Raw genomic sequence first — 17,965 nt, 5'->3', positions numbered from 1 at the left:
AGAGTAACAAGAAGGGTTTCTTCAGGTATGTTGGCAACAAGAAGAAAGCCATGGAAAGTGTGGGCCCCTTACTGAATGAGGGAGGCAAGCTAGTGACAGAGGATGTGGAAAAAGCTAATGTACTCAATGCTTTTTTTGCCTCTGTTTTCACTAACAAGGTCAGCTCCCAGACTGCTGTGCTGGGCAACACAAAATGGGGAAGAGATGGCCAGCCCTCTGTAGAGATAGAGGTGGTTAGGGACTATTTAGAAAAGCTGGACGTGCACAAGTCCATGGGGCCGGACGAATTGCATCCGAGAGTGCTGAAGGAATTGGCGGCTGTGATTGCAGAGCCCTTGGCCATTATCTTTGAAAACTCGTGGCGAACGGGGGAAGTCCCGGATGACTGGAAAAAGGCTAATGTAGTGCCCATCTTTAAAAAAGGGAAGAAGGAGGATCCTGGGAACTACAGGCCGGTCAGCCTCACCTCAGTCCCTGGAAAAATCATGGAGCAGGTCCTCAAAGAATCAATCCTGAAGCACTTAGAGGAGAGGAAAGTGATCAGGAACAGTCAGCATGGATTCACCAAGGGAAGGTCATGCCTGACTAATCTAATCGCCTTTTATGATGAGATTACTGGTTCTGTGGATGAAGGGAAAGCAGTGGATGTATTGTTTCTTGACTTTAGCAAAGCTTTTGACACGGTCTCCCACAGCATTCTTGTCAGCAAGTTAAGGAAGTATGGGCTGGATGAATGCACTATAAGGTGGGTAGAAAGCTGGCTAGATTGTCGGGCTCAACGGGTAGTGATCAATGGCTCCATGTCTAGTTGGCAGCCGGTGTCAAGTGGAGTGCCCCAGGGGTCGGTCCTGGGGCCCGTTTTGTTCAATATCTTCATAAATGATCTGGAGGATGGTGTGGATTGCACTCTCAGCAAATTTGCGGATGATACTAAACTGGGAGGAGTGGTAGATACGCTGGAGGGGAGGGATAGGATACAGAAGGACCTAGACAAATTGGAGGATTGGGCCAAAAGAAATCTAATGAGGTTCAATAAGGATAAGTGCAGGGTCCTGCACTTAGGATGGAAGAATCCAATGCACCGCTACAGACTAGGGACCGAATGGCTCGGCAGCAGTTCTGCGGAAAAGGACCTAGGGGTGACAGTGGACGAGAAGCTGGATATGAGTCAGCAGTGTGCCCTTGTTGCCAAGAAGGCCAATGGCATTTTGGGATGTATAAGTAGGGGCATAGCGAGCAGATCGAGGGACGTGATCGTTCCCCTCTATTCGACACTGGTGAGGCCTCATCTGGAGTACTGTGTCCAGTTTTGGGCCCCACACTACAGGAAGGATGTGGATAAATTGGAAAGAGTACAACGAAGGGCAACGAAAATGATTAGGGGTCTAGAGCACATGACTTATGAGGAGAGGCTGAGGGAGCTGGGATTGTTTAGTCTGCAGAAGAGAAGAATGAGGGGGGATTTGATAGCTGCTTTCAACTACCTGAAAGGGGGTTTCAAAGAGGATGGCTCTAGACTGTTCTCAATGGTAGCAGATGACAGAACGAGGAGTAATGGTCTCAAGTTGCAATGGGGGAGGTTTAGATTGGATATTAGGAAAAACTTTTTCACTAAGAGGGTGGTGAAACACTGGAATGCGTTACCTAGGGAGGTGGTAGAATCTCCTTCCTTAGAGGTTTTTAAGGTCAGGCTTGACAAAGCCCTGGCTGGGATGATTTAACTGGGACTTGGTCCTGCTTTGAGCAGGGGGTTGGACTAGATGACCTTCTGGGGTCCCTTCCAACCCTGATATTCTATGATGCTATGATTCTATGATTCTATGAATTTGCTGCTGATATAGATCAGCAGTAAATTACTACAATCCAGGATCAACAAAGAAGCAGGAGAGGAATTGCTCAGAGTTGGGTATAAAGATACAGCCTAGTCCATAATAAATACAATATTCAGATAATGCCAGAATAAAACAGCTTTATCTATCTATAATAGATAATCTATAATGTGACTAGAAGAGGAAGAGGTGAAGTTCTCGGAGCTAAATTAGATGCAAAACAAATAAAATATTAATGAAGAAAATGTGATAATAAATGCTTGAAAATAGGGAGACTAGCCAACAAAATAAAATAATGCTGAAACTTATCACCTCTGGAGACCTGGGTTCAAAGCCTACCTCAGGTGGCAATTACTAACCTAAGGAAAGTTGATGAGTGAAATACTGTCACAAATCCTTTCCCCTATGGAAATACCATTTATGAGAGGGCCTATAAGGAAGTTAACTGAGAGGAGCTTCTCACAGATTTAAGTCATAAATGAAAATCATTCTGATGATCACATTTTGGTCACTATTTGTCTCCCTCCTTAACTGCTTTACACTTTGGTACATTTTAACATGATTGGTTGTTTCTGCTCAAGAGAAACCAGGGACTATGGGCTTATTCAAAACCCCATTGACATCATTTGAAGGATTCCCATTGGCTTCAAAGGGCATTGGATAAGGCCTGTACAAGTATGATGAGAGATAGAATTGGGATGTCTTGCCAGAGTTAAATGAAGAAGACACTCTGCTTGACTCCAGTCAGTGTTGTTAGTTCCTCACTGTTATGAGCACTACATTTAGCTGCAAATGTAAAGAAAAAAAGTAAAAAGCGGGTGATTGTGGTGTATAATCCAATCCCTGATAAAGTAAAAAGTTGGTCAAAAATTTATACATACACCAATTGAATTTACATTATTTTATACTTTGTTACAGTATTGCAATTTTTTAACCTTTTACAGATACTACATGATATGTAAATCTTTCACCAATTAAAACAAAATGTCTTTTATGTACATACGTTATGTACATATCTGGGGAGACCTATTTGGAACCTAAGATTTCCGATTTACACACAATTACAATACACACGATTCCTCTACCAATGAATATTTGGAACAAAGGCCTATTAGACTGAAAGGAAGCAGATAGTGCATGATGACAAAACAAAACAGTTTTGGACAGGAAGTCAATTGACCAATTGAGATTTTCAAAGCAGTGCAGGGGATTTACCTACACATCTTCCATTAATTAACAGTAAATCCCCTGCATTGCTTTGCAAATCTCAACTGGTGAATCAAATTGATAATGAAAATGGGATTTAGTTAGCTGTTATGTAAATATCAAAATTGGAAATTAGGCCAGGCCACTAGGGCTAGCCCCACCATTGCTGTGAAAAGTGTCGTAGCATGCTGAATTATTGCATGTGGTTAGGGTCTTGGTTTTATAGCTCATCTAAAAATCCAGCATCTTGGTTACCACCCAACCCATGTGTCAGTATTGACACAAAGGGAAGCGTACTCCTGACTGAATTTTCAACACTATTTCTTTCAGCACCCAGAGAGTGGAGAATTCCCATCTGAGGTCTGTCCAGGATTGCACTTGAAATACCACTGAGATGGTACGTCTGCCTACATGCATAAAGTGCATTTTATAGACAAACCCACTGCAATCTGACAATTAGAAGGTAGGAGATTAATCCTTACTTTTTTTTATAGAAATAGATAGATAATCATAGCAACCAATTTGAAGAGGACACAAAGGCACATATCTTTATTGTATATAGTGAAATATTTCAAAGATGCCAACATTTAGGAAAACTATATCTGTTTATATCTGAAGACAATATCATTCTGAACTGATGTAAATGTTGAAATACAGACAGAAATAAAGATACAGGTTTTTTTAATCTAACGTTTAGTGATACTCCATATTTACAGCTCAAAAGATCTTGCGTTGATCAAAGACAACCTGCAAAGTTAACTATCTGATATAAATTTTATATCTCAAGCAATTATGCAATAAAATAAAAATGATGAAACCAAGGTGTCTTATTTGTACAAGGAAATGTAGAAGGTCTTCTTTAGGTGAAGATATATAAACAGGAATCAATCTTGCCAAAAACCAATGGTTTTGGAAGAACACATATAGGCAACTTCATTACTAACTTCTAACAGAAAGAATAAAGAGCACTTCTTAAGCCAAACTGAGATTGTATGTGTTTTTGTTGTTTTATAAGAATAAGATTTTAAATCAATTCATTTGGACAGCTCTCATTTTAATGAATAATTCATATAGCTAAGTATGACTAACAAGCTAAAACTTGGCCTGAAAAAATCTGGAAATGACTTGTAAAAACCTAAAGACATTTTCAGGGGATATGTCTTGTGTATCTGTCCCACCTCCACACTATATTTGCTCTACTGGTTCTGCTGTCTTCAGTGTTTGAAATGAAAAATGCAGTCAGACATTCATGTGCATCTGGTCCTGAATCTGCAGAGGTATTATGTGAAGGAAAAGTCTTGAGTAGAACTTAATTTTCTTAGGGGTAGAAAGATTTTTTGGCAGACAAATATCTAATTACTCTAGCAGGACAAAATAAGGGACAAAGGAACAAAATAGGGAACACAAGAACAACAGTGCTTGGATCTTTGAATCATGTGGGATTAATTTGTTTATCGTGAATAACAATAAATGAATACCTTATTTGTGACTTGTCATACATAATATAAATATTTTACAATTTTAGAAGTGGGATAAACAACATTGTTTTATGGGGGAAAAGGAACATTTGGGGCTGTTGTAATGCCCAGTGTACAGCCTGAAGATACCTCTAAAAGGAGTATAAAAGCTGTGGTTTATAAAAATGAACTCTATATCTTTATACGTTTTCTGCTAGCATACTGGAGAAGTAGATAACATTTAGCGGCAGCCCTGAAAGTACACACTGTAATCCAAGCTCCATTGAAGTCCATGGCAAAACTTCCACTGGTGCCAGGATGTCACTTAAGGGTTTTTGTATCTTGTTGCAGCACATAATTAGATAATAATCTAGAAGTTTGTAGTGGCACATAGAATTTGAGGATTTTTATGGGTACAACAGAAGGCACAATTTGTCCTTTTGGCTTTAAATATAACTTGTTTTTGAACCTAGTCTTCCCAGAGAATTTATGATTTAGAGAGGATTAAGAAACACCGGTCCTAGATCATGTAGAATTGTTGTGCAACAAGTCGACATTTATTGTATTGCAATCATTCAATTTAAATCCTTGATTTGAGTGAGCTTTTCCTTCATTATCCACACTAAGGAGATGCTGATACAGCGTTCTGAGGTGACATTTTCTTTTGGGCTTAATTGTAAACCCTTTATTTTGTTATGCACACACACATTTATGCCTGTCTTCCGAAATAGCTACACTGGGAAAGGAGGTCTCACTATGGAAGTCTCACAGGAAAATAGATCCTGTCAAACTAACTTGATATCTTTTTCTTTTATGAGATTACAGGTTTCATTGATAAAGGTCAGAGTGTTGATGTAATATACGTAGACTTTTCTAAGGCATTTGACTTGGTAGTGCATGAAATTTTGATTAAAAAACTAGAATGATATAAAATTACATGGCACACATTAAATGGATTAAAAAGTGGCTACCTGATAGTTCTCAAAATGTAACTGTAAACTGGAAATTGTCATTAAGTGGGTTTGTTTCCCACAGGAAGGGGTTCTTAGCCCTATGCTATTTAAAATTTTTATCAATGACCTGGAAGAAAACATAAAATCATCACTGATAAAGTTTGCATATTATATAAAATTTGGAGAGTATTAAATAATAAAGAGCAATCTGGATTGCTTGGTAAACTGGATGCTAGCAAACAATGTGTGTTTTTAATATGGGTAAATGTAAATGTATACCTCTAGGAACAAATAATGTAGGCCATACTTACTTGACAGGAACTCTACCCTGAGAAGTAGTGACTCTGAAAAAGATTTGGGTGTCATGGTGGATAATCAGCTAACCATGAACTCCCAGTGTGATGCTGTGGCCAACAGAGCTAATACAATCCTGGGATGCCTACACAGGGGAATCTAGAGTAGGAATAGAGAGGTTATTTTATCACTGTATTTGACACTGGTGTGACTGCTCTTGGAATACGGAGGTTAGTTCTGATGCCCACAATTCAGAAAGGATGCTGATAAATTGGACAGGGTTCTGAGAAGAGCCATGAGAATGATTAAAAGATAAGAACACAATGCTTACAGTGCTAGATTCAAGGAGCACAATCTATTTAGCTTAACAAAGAGAAGGTTAAGAGGTAATTTGTCTACAGTATATCAGTACCTAAATTAGATTGTCAGTCATCTGTTGAAGGTCGCCAAAGCTCCTGTTGTCAGAGTTGTCAAATGACAGGTACATGGCAGTGTTTCCTAAGGAGTAATCCAGCTGACAGCAAGATGGAGCCATTCACTAGTCTGGAATTGGATAAAGTGCTGAATGATTTTAAAATGGTACAGTCCCCGGATATGACAGACTTGCACCTGAATTCATGAACCAACTGGGTCCTCGTGCTCGGGAATGGCTTGTTTGGTTTTTCAGCAGAGTTCTGTGGGAATCCAGACTGCCTAGAATCTGGTGCCAAGTGAAGGTCATTGCCTTGCTGAAATCTAGGAAAGATCCATACTTGCTTTCAAACTACAGACCAATTTCTCTTCTAAGCATCTGCTTTAAGGAGCTTGAGAGTCTGATTTCACAAAGAATTTCATCATCGTTGGAAGGCATGCTGGCACCAGAGCAAGCTGGCTTTTGCTGCACTTGTAGTACATGTGATCAAGTGCTGGCACTTTCAAAAATGGATTCCAACATAAGCTGAAGACTGGTTCAGTTGTTTGTGACCTAACCCATGGCATACGATACAGTTTGGGATATGGGCCTTTTGGTGAAATTGTCTAGAAGTATGCTAAATTGGTTTGTATGTGCAATGGCTCTGTTTTTGACAATATTGGTGATAGAACAAGTGTTTGGAGGCACCAGAGAGAACAGCCTCCTGCAAGAATCAGTATTATCTCCATTGTTGTTCAATTTATATTTGAATGACCTACCATATACTGGGTCTCTGAAGGTTGTTTATGCAGATGATATATGCCTTGGCACCCACTCACACTATTTTGGCATACTTGAGTGTTTTGAATGAAGCTATAGCTGATTATTGTCGTTGGTAGCGCCTGATACCAAATGGAAGTAAGACTCTGTCAAGTGTCTTCCACTTACATCATGCACAAGAGGGCAGAGAGCTGAATATAGTTCTCAGTGGTCAGCGAGTAAAACATTATTCACACCGATCTATCTAGGTGTCACGTTGGATAGAACGCTCACGTACAATGACTATCTTATAAAGACAGTGACTAAGGTCAAAACGTGCAACACCCTGCTCAGACAACTGGCTGGAATGACATGGAGTGCTAATGCTCAAATGTTATGCACTTCAGCCTTGGAACTTTGTTACTCAGTGGCGGAGTACTGTGCTCCAGTATGGGCTTGTTTGTCTCTCACAAGGATGACTGATATACAACTTAATTCCACCATGCATATTATTTCATGCATACCTAAATCTATTCCTCTACCATGATTACCAGTTCTCTGCAATGTTCACAGAAAGGAAAGTGTAGCAAAGCTCATGATGAACTTGTGTGATATGCCACATTTACCATTAATTAAAGACTGGTTTAATACGCCATATGGTCATCTGCCCTCATAGCACCCATTGTGGATAAGTTTACCAGGTGAGGATTTACAGTAGAGGATGCATGGTGAGCTTCATTGTTCACAGAGAAAGTGACAAATAATTATCTTATCTTGGACCTGACTCAACATCAGCCTGGGTTTGATTTACCGCAAAGGCAATGGAGGCTTCTCAGCTGGTTTCATACAAAACCTCGAATTTGTGCTGCAGCAGAATTTCGCTGGCATTTTAGAGACAGTCAATGTGGGCAGACACAAACTATTGCACACATTATTGAGGACTGAAAAAATGACTCAACTTTATGGAGGTCTTCATGCCTTGAACATTGTTGATGAGAATGCTGTTGGCTTGGCTGGACCAGATTGCATATGCCAAACAAGTAATGGGGAATAAATATTTAATAATGGGCTATTCAATATAACAGAGAAAGGTATAACATGATTCAGTGGCTGGAAGTTGAAGCTAGACAAACTCAGATTGAAAATAAGATGTACATTTTTTACAGCGAGAATAATTAACCATTGGAACAATTTAGCAAGAGTTGTGGTGGATTCTCCATCACTGAGAATTTTAAAATCAAGATAGGATATTTTTCTAAAATATATGCTCTAGGAATTATTTTGAGGAAGTTCTATGGCCTATGTTATGTAGGAGGTCAGATTAGGTGCCCACAGTGGTCCCATCCGGCCCTAAAGTCATGGATATATGTGAACACAACACTGAAATTTTGTGAAAAAGGTTAGTGAAAGGAAAACTTAATATTGACTACAATGTCTAATATATGACTATTTATAACTATGTAACAGAGTTGACAAGAGTAGTGGCTGTCACTCATTGCCTCGTGATAGTGGTTGTAGCGGAGGTCAAAGCCGGATGTAGGGTCAAGACTGAGCTGAGAGTAGCGCTGGAACCAAGATCTGAGGACAGGCCAGAGTTAAACCAAGACCAGAGTTTAAAGACAAGCCAAAGTCAGTACTGTAGCTGGAGTCCAGGTGCAAGTCGGAGGTCAAAGCTGGGTGGTCAGAGTCCATGGACAAGCCAAATCAGTGCCATAGTCAGAGTCCAGATACAGGCCAAAGGTTGAAGCTGGGTGGTCAAAGTCCGAGGGGGTCAGGAGACAGAGGCAAAGCTCTCGTGACTTTGTGGGGCCACGGATGGCATGTGCATAGATCAGGAGCTGCGGGGAAAAGTGCAGCCAGAACTTAATAAGAAGGATTTGGAGGAGCTGGAAGAGGGACTGCAACCTGGCACATTCGATGTAGATGTGCACCAGGGTCTCCCTCTTGCTACAGAAGGGGCAGATATTGGGGTAGGTGGCAAACCATGCCAGGTAACTGTTGAAGAGGCAGCTGAGCTAGCAGCCCTGGTTTGGCTTCAGATTTTCTTCACAGTGGGCCTTATATCCCTTATGGAACACTGGCTTTAGGCTGGTGTTACTGCACTGTTTTCAACAGAGTTTCTCCTGAATTACACCATTGCAAAATGAGGGTCAGGCTCTGTGTGCCTTCATGTGACTGATACAGTAGAACGTCAGAGTTATGGACACCTCGGGAATGGAGGTTGTGTAACTCTGAACAAGACGGTATAGACTTCAGTCTTGGAGGGCAGGGCCTGGCAGTGCTCACAGCCCTGGGCATGGGTGTGGGGGGAGAAGGACTTCTGACCCTCCGGGCTCCCTGCGTCTCAGGGCTTTAGCCCTGTGGCTCCTCTCTTGGTTTCAGCCTCATGGGGGGCTTTGGGCTTTAGCTACGGGGCGGGGGTGCACTGGGGTTGAAACTGGTGCTCCCCTTGTAGCTAAAGCCCCAAGCCCCAGCGTCCCTGGGGGGCTGAAGTCAGGAATGGATCCACGGGGCTGAAGTGCTGAGCCACAGTGCCCCATGCGGGGCTGAAGCCGTGGATGGAGCTGCAGGTGTGAAGACCCGAGCCCCAGCGCTCCCGCCAAGTCTAAAGCCCTGAGCCCCCGGCACTTCTGAGGCTCAGAAGCCCTGAGGCCCCACCTCCAACCCCCTATGGCTGAAGTGCTGAGCCTCAGGGCTAAAACCTTGAGGCAGTACAGTATTTGCTGTTGCTCTTTTTTTATCTCCACTGCTACCTGATAGATTACTTCCAGTTCTATATGGTGTCCAGTTGACCGGTAAATCCGTAATTCTGGTGTTCTTATCTTTGATGTTCTACTGTATTTTCTTTTTTCACAGAGACTTATTCTGCAGTCTTTAAGACTGAGTGCAGTCAAGTGAATATTAGTAGTGGAGTGTTTATTAAAATATTAGTGTACATAGTTTGTGTTATTTTTATAAAAAGGAAACAAATTGATAAATGATGCATTATAGCATGCTGATGTTTGTGCAACTGTGCAAAATCAGTTCTGGAACTGAAGAAGTAAACTCAGTGAAAAATCTGCAACTCCAAGTAAAACAAAATGTGTCAGTAAGACTGGCTCTTAACTAAAATCTAAATTTAATTTTGAAATTGAGAGAAAACTAGTCTCTACATTCTTAATAAAATCCAGGTAAATTCAGCAAAAATATCTAAAGAAAGAAATAGCAGGCTCTCAGAAATCTTTAGTTAAAGATCTTCCTCCAAGGAATCTATTACAAACTGAATTCTTGTTATAATTAATGAGACATGTATCTAATTAACTGTCACCTAGAATCCTTTTGTTTCTGTATCTGTTGTCAGAGGTCATATTAAACGGTGCATTACTGATTAAAAATTCTATTCAGAGCACAGGCTGCATTTTGATACTAAGGTGTTATATGGAGATAGTCTAGTCTGGTGTCTGTGGTATACTTATTTATCGGGTGTAACTGGAAATGGTTGATAGTGATCTCTAACTAAATATCACGGGAACTAAAATAAAAATAGGCATATTTAAATAACCTCTTGAGCTCTTACATTTTTAGTTATCGTTGGTAAGTAGGGTCATTTAAAGGATACATCCCTGTGACTAAATGTGTAGCTTTCACATGAGGGCCCCTGTTACCGTCAAAGGTATGCATCATGTTTCTGGTTAATATAGTATTTTACCCTGAAGCAAAAATGGAAGAAATAAGCAAGCTCATAAAATCCTCTCTGTTCAGGGCTGCATTAGTATGTGACAGGTTAGTTTAGTGAAGGAAGGGTGAGCTGCAAGACATTCTGAAGATCTGAGTGGACTCATTAAGTATGTCACTCCCAATTTCTTTAATGCTCTTGATTTTTAAATTTTATTCCTCAATCCCTAATTACCATTTTCCATATTCTTTAATCACGGAACCTCCAGGTTTCCCTTATTTGCTTTTTCTTGCTGCTAACTCTTTTGTCTCATCAGGATCTCTGTTTTTTCTCTCCTAAGTTTTTGGTTTGTTCGAGTAGTCTCTTTAATCTGTTACCCTCTCCTCCATTTTTCCAGGTCATATTATTCAACAGCATGAGCTCAGAATGCAGAGCTCCTCCTTGCTTTTAATACTAAAGAACTAAATACTGCAAGTATTTGTAAGTATTTGACAGTAAGAATATTGATCCAGGATGTGCCCATCACCTACATGTATGTCTGAGGCAGGGAGAAGACACAAGGTCTGAAAATCCTAGTCCCATTGAAGTTAATGGGAGTTTTGTCATTGTCTTAAATAGGGCCAGGATTTCCATCTAAGCATCTCTACTTCTCCTTTTCCCCATTCATCAGCTAAGAATATGGACTACATAGGGCAAGCACTGCTGCTGGGATATTTTTCCTAGGGTGGTAGAACATCTGTTCTTTCTCTTGGTTCTTTAGAGCTTTGTGGAGTGCTATGATTGCTTCAGGCTTGGAGTTCTGGCTGGGGCAGTGCAGTTCTGTGCCCCCTACCATTTCCTTTTACCCCGTCCACACTATGGTGGCTCTTTCAAAACTGAGCCCTGAATGAGGCAGTCCATCATATTATTAGTAATACTATTTATTATTTACAGTTGTGCACAGAGCACATAATCAGGATTGAGGCCCCATTGTAGTAGGTGCTGTATCAAATACATGAAGACACAGGGTTGAAATTCCAGCTTCATTGAAGTCAATGGGAGTTTAGCTGGGTTTGGAATTTCACCTCCAGTCTCTTTGCTAAAGAGCTAAAGCTAGGTAGATTCCCCTCATGTCTTTTGTGCGTCAATTTTATTAACATACTGCAACATCAGCTTGTAAAATGTCCCCATCATAGATCTCTGAATTTGGGGACATGGAAAAACCTACCTGCTCCGCATTTTCTCCCCACTTTTCTTTTTAACTTATCATGATTATTATTTATATTTTTTTTAAATGGCAGACAATGTACTTGGACTGTATGAGACTCAAAAGAACAAATGCTCCAAGCACAATTCTATCCAAATAAGGCTCTTTTTTGAAAGTTCTTCGAGCTTGTGAACCTAGAGAGCTTCACTGAAGTAAATGAAGGAATTTGTAGGGGAAGGAATGAAACAGGTTTCCAGATCCAAAAGGCACATACTCTCTCTCTCTCTCTCTCTCTCTCTCTCACCTGACCCCACTTCCTTCCACTGACTATATTATATATAACAACCACATCTGTAAATATAAATATCTAAACTAGTAGCTTTCAGGTTTAGTTTTCATCGTAAGCATAATTGGTGAATAGCAGTAAATGTACAAGTTTTGTCAATCCAGCCTAGAGGGTCTTTTTCTTGCTGTAGCTGTAATTTGGGTAGAGACTATATAATCAGAAGAAGGCAGATTTCAGTAGATTACATATCTGAAAGACATAACATTTCATATTTTCAACTGATGTCACATACAGCCAAGAAAATTCATTACCTAAACATTCTTCCTTTCAATGTCTGGCGAACACTCTAGGCTTTGTTTTCATATTTACATAGACAATCCTGAGATTGATGTCTTTTTGTAAATATCAATAGTTCATTATAACACAAACAAATACAACAACAAGCCCCACAGCCCAATATTCTGCAGAAATTGCCCAAAGCACTACATTACAAGTGCTGAGGATTTTATTCAGTTGTTCCTCAGGATTTTTCCCCATAGTATCACTGTTATGAACAGCAACACTTTTAATTATAGCTATAGAACATTTTTATTTAAAAAGAATATAAAATATAATGAAGAAAAAAATTGACACTTTTCTTGTATGTGGGATCATTTGAATGTTAGATTTTTTAATTAAAATTTTATTTGAGTGGACCTCTATAAATCTTTTTATTCACACAATTTTGGTGAGAAATAATTACAAATGAGTCATTGGTTTTGCTGCTATTACATTATATTGTTGCCATTTTAAGGTTGGGTATCATGGTGTGCAGCTAAAAAGGAAAATGAATTCCATCGTTTTAATTATCTGGAAGTCAAGCAGATGGGCTTTACAAAATGTTGTCAGTTTTGGGGTGTTCATTGGCAACATAGGAACCTGTTACGGTGATAAAGTGGAGAAGGTCAGATTTCTTCAGTAACATGGTCGAGCGCACGCATGTCAACAGACAATGCAAGAAGTAGGGTCAAGTTAAGAGGCGCTGTTAGGATTACAAACTATGGCTTGTAGGGAGGCATGCGGCAGTGATATAGAACTAGAAGCAAGAGTCAGGCAGAAGTTTTAGGGAAGAGGTCAGTAAACAGGCCTGAGAGGAAAAAAATAGGCTAAATAGAGGGCTGGCTGAAAAAAGAATGTAGATTAACACTGGTGAGAATTTCCCAGGGAATATTAGATACTTGGACATAAGTCTGGAAGTAAGTACTAATAGAATCATAGAATCATAGAATATCAGGGTTGGAAGGGACCCCAGAAGGTCATCTAGTCCAACCCCCTGCTCAAAGCAGGACCAAGTCCCAGTTAAATCATCCCAGCCAGGGCTTTGTCAAGCCTGACCTTAAAAACCTCTAAGGAAGGAGATTCTACCACCTCCCTAGGTAACGCATTCCAGTGTTTCACCACCCTCTTAGTGAAAAAGTTTTTCCTAATATCCAATCTAAACCTCCCCCATTGCAACTTGAGACCATTACTCCTCGTTCTAATACTATGGAAGAGAATTATATTGATGGGATAGCTATCTTATTTTCATGTATATAGCCTTCAGTTTACAATGTAACAACTGGGTCACAATAGTCCTATGAGGAAATCTTTAAACATTCTTGGGAAGGTGAAGGTAACTATAGGTAGGATCACATGTACACCATGTTTCGGAGACATTCAAATTGCCACTGAATTCACCTCTTGCCCAAACTTGTGCTCCAGGATGCAAACTTTCATTTTACGTTTCTAGCCTTTATAGTTGTAAAAACAAACAAAACCCCACCACTCTCCATAAGGTGAAGGCAACTATGAACTGAAGTTGTGATGTCTGCATGAGTTTACAGTCTGTTTCAAACTCTGTCTGTGAGAGAAAGGTGAACTGACCCATGCACTTTAGGCTATGAGTATGTTGTAATCAGTTTGTAAGGATAGCTTGACACACCCGAGCTAGCTTTAATCTAGGTTGCTCGGGTACCTGAACAGTGAAGCTGTGGCAGCACATGATTTAATGCAGGTTAGCCACCTGAGTGAATACTCAGGGTTCTGGGCAGGCTAAAGTGTGTCCTGTTGCACATGGACTCGGGGTGCAATAACTGAGCTAGCTAGATTAAAGCTAGCAACTTGAGCTGAACCCCGGATTGCAGTATTGATGAAGCTTTAGTGGGATGTCAAAGCCGATTTCAAATAATAATAATACTTTAAATGCCAATATTAACTATTTCCACTGCTGAGAATTGTAGAAGAAACATCCAACTAATATTCTTTTTCTTTTCATCCTGGAGGATCTGTGCAGACACAGGGAGCAGAACAGCATCAACATTCATTCCTGGCCTGGCCTTGTTCTTCCATTCATTCCAATCTGGTCATGTTCCTGCACATGATGTCCTAACATCTAGTCAGTGGTTGGCCTCTGGGTCAGACTGACCTTGGTTGTGTTTGCTTTATTTTCTTTGGCATCTTATCGTCTGTCTGTCTTCTGCGGTGTCCCCACCGTTGCAGTCTTTTATTTTTTTTATTATTATTATAGCCAATCCTGTACCCTGATTTCACATCCTACTCTCCATCTAACCATAGGCATAGTTTGACTTCTATATTTGGGGAGTTGGGCAGCTCCAGTCAGGCCAATGGGGCCACAGTGGCAAATTCTGTGCCTGCCTAAGGCTTGCAGTTTAGGATGGCAATGTCCCCAACCCCCTCCCCCCAACTACACCCATGCTTCTAACTTCTTCATTTGTCTTAAAATGATTTCACTCTACACCTGACATCTTTCAAAAATCTCTCATCTCTACTGCCTCCAGGCTTCTGATATCTGTCTCATTTAATACTGCTGCTACCTGACCATTGAATAATATTGTTAGTATACTAGTTTTATACATTTTCACTTTGTTACCAAACATAATGTTTTTATCAGTCCATAATTTTGTGCAGCACTTATAGGTAAGGCACATCTTCCTGGATGGAACTGATGGCACTGATCAAGTTTCCTAGGTACACATAAGATTCTATTGTAATATGACTTCACTGCTGCTGCATTTCAACATTTATCTATTGTCCCTTTTCCAAAATACAACCACTTGATCATCTTGGCATTTATTGTAAGTCCAAGTCGACTACACCAATTTTCCAAGGTAGTGAAGACTATCATCATTAATTCAAATATGTCTGTCAGTTGTACAGGGTCATCTGCATAAGCTAATGTCAGACACTCCAGCTCATCTGTCATTCTTAATGTCCAGTTTAAGGGCATGATGGAAAGTTGCAGTGATTCCATGCCCCCATGTCTTACACCAAACTTTGACTTGAACAACTTGCTTAATTCTCCAAGAATTATGGCACTGCAGGAGTCTACACAATAGATCTTGTAATTGCAATTGTCTTCTCTGGAACACCCACTGATTTTGTTATTTTCCATAATGCTTCTCTCCAAACTGAATCAAGTGCCTTCATGAAGTTGATGAAAACAGCAAACATTTTAAATCCCCATTCTTGCTTTTTTCCTCATCAACTGTCAGCGTGTGAATATCTGATCAATGCAACTTTGGACTGGTCTGAAGTCACACTGTTCGTCCCCTACTACTTCCTTTAAAACTGGCCTTCATCTGTTGACAATTACTATCATCATGGTTTTTCCTGGTACTGACAAGCTTATGTCTCTATAATGATTCAATTCAACAGGATCTACTTTCTTCAAGATTGGTACAACTGTTGTCTTTAGATAGTCATCTGGTACCTTTTCTTGCTCCTGTCTTGCATGTTTTTCTAATGCTTTGATAATACTCAATCCTGCAGCTTTTAGCAGCTCAGTTATTATATTATCTATTCCTGCAGTGTCCCTATTTTTAACTGCTTCACTGTTCTTTCTGTTTCTTCAGATGATGGTTCAGTGCTGATATCCATTGTACCTTGCAAGTTGCCCTGTACATCTAGCATATCCAAAATGCTTGCATGTGGATGAACTATGGGGCTCAGCATTTTGTCAAAATGCTTCTTCTATATTTACAGCACCTCTTCGGTATTTGTTGTCAATTCTTCGGTAGCATTTTTTACTGCTTGCATTGTTGGCCTGATTGTGTTTCTATATAGCTTAATGTTGTTATACATTGTTTTCATATCTTGTTTTCTTGATGTCTACTCTAGTAGTTGAACCTCTTCTTTCCAAAACATTTGCTTGTCCAATCTTTGTGATTTCTTCACCATTTGCACAATGCTTTTACTTCTTCCATTTTCCCAGTAGTCTTGGCTTGTTTGCATTTTTCCTGTAATGTTATTGTTTTGCTGCTTGTCCCACTTTACCTTGTTTGTTTACACCTTCCAATAATTGCTTCCCCTCTGTTTTGAATCACTTTCTTGAATATTTCCCATCTGGGCTGCAGTGAGATTTCTTCCTCATCACAAATTAATGTCCTGAAACTCTTTCCAAGCATCACTGAAAAAGCTCTCCATTAACTTATCAAGATCATATTTGGTTCCAGTTGCATCCATCTTTTTCTTGGACTGCAAGTTAATCTTAGGCCTGGTCTACACTAGGAAATAAGGTGAGTATAACTATGTTGCTCAGGGGTGTGAAATATCCACACCCCTGAGCGACATTTAAACTGACCTAATACCCAGTGTAGACAGTACTACGTGAATGGGAGAAATCTATCGACACAGCTGCTTCCTCTCGAGGAGGTGGAGTACCTATGCTGATGGGAGAACTTCTCCTGTCAGCATAGGTAGTGTCTTCACTGAAACACTACTGCAGCATTTAAGTGTAAACAAGTCCTTTAATTTTTCCTGTTAGTAGTTCGTGATCACAGTCACACTTGGTACTTCTATACACTATAACATCCAACAGTGACTGTCTGTGCCTTTTATTGGTAATGAAATGGTCATTCTGGTTTTTGGTTTGACCATTTGGTGAATTCCATGCAATTGTGCATGTCTTTGTCAAGGACCCAAGTACCACCATAATCGGATTGTGCATCTCACAGCAAGTTCTTAACCTTCCCCTTTATCATTTGCTGTCCCAATGCCATGTGGTCCAACCCTATTCATTTGCTTACCGTGTCTGCTACCAACCTTTATTCATATCTCCCGTTGTTAGAATCATAAAATAGATAATCTAATCAACAAAACTACCCAGCTGTTGATAAAAATCCCTCTTTCTCTTCCTCTTCTGCTGCTTGTGTTGGCGTATAACAGCAGGACACACTTATGCATTACAGGCAGTAGTATACCTTGCCATGAGAATCTGCTCAAGCACTGGTTTTCAGCTGTTCACTGAAGTAACTGTTCTCTTGCCTACTAATGTGCTTATCCAAAAATCCCCAAACACCCCCTCTACTTTTTTCAGAAGCCCAAAGCCTGCATATCTCTTACCTCACTGCTAAAACTTCTATCTTCCTGCTAACCAATTACTACTTCTATAATTAAGTATCTTTAATACAAAAACCTGTGGCACATAGAAAATGGTGGGAGAGCATGAAATAAATTGTATTTAATAATGATAATAAATACCACAGGGGAAACTATACGGATTATATTATTCATTTTCTTATTAAATGTAACAAACTCCTCCATCTGTGAATGTATCTGAAACTCTGGTATTATCTCTAGTGTGTTGCATAAACCAGGAACACTAGCTGGAGGGCTGAAGTCCAGCTAGCACCAGAACATTGAGAATAGATAAACATCAATTAGCCAACATTCTTAGAGCCTCTATCTCTGCCCCAAGTTAAAAGCCATGCTAGAAAGTAAGAGAGGAAACTGCCAGTGTAGGATGAATCCAGAAAAAAGGCAAAGTTATTCGGAGCTGGCCAGTGGACATGTTTACAGACAATCTGCCAGGAAACATAGGTGTACAGGATCTATTTTTCCCCCAGTGGCTAAGGTAGAGAAGCACCAACACTGAATCCAGTCACGGGAGAACTGCAGTGTACAGCAATCAAT

The 17,965-nt window shown here is 40.1% G+C and overlaps 1 protein-coding gene across 1 annotated transcript in view; it reads left to right on the top strand.

Moving 5' to 3' along the window:
* The first annotated feature begins 8,709 nt into the window (after positions 1-8,709).
* Positions 8,710-17,965, top strand: part of LOC119856291 (ferritin heavy chain-like) — a 63,662-nt gene continuing 54,406 nt past the window's right edge. The window contains exon 1 of the mRNA XM_038403674.1: positions 8,710-8,859. Within this exon, the coding sequence (XP_038259602.1) occupies positions 8,710-8,859 (150 nt within the window). The remainder of the gene's footprint in view (positions 8,860-17,965) is intronic.

This window comes from Dermochelys coriacea, chromosome 5, assembly GCF_009764565.3.
Source record: "Dermochelys coriacea isolate rDerCor1 chromosome 5, rDerCor1.pri.v4, whole genome shotgun sequence".
NCBI lineage: Eukaryota > Metazoa > Chordata > Testudines > Dermochelyidae > Dermochelys > Dermochelys coriacea.
The sequence above is the reverse complement of the archived record's forward strand: the minus strand, read 5'-3'. Positions and strand labels throughout refer to the sequence as shown.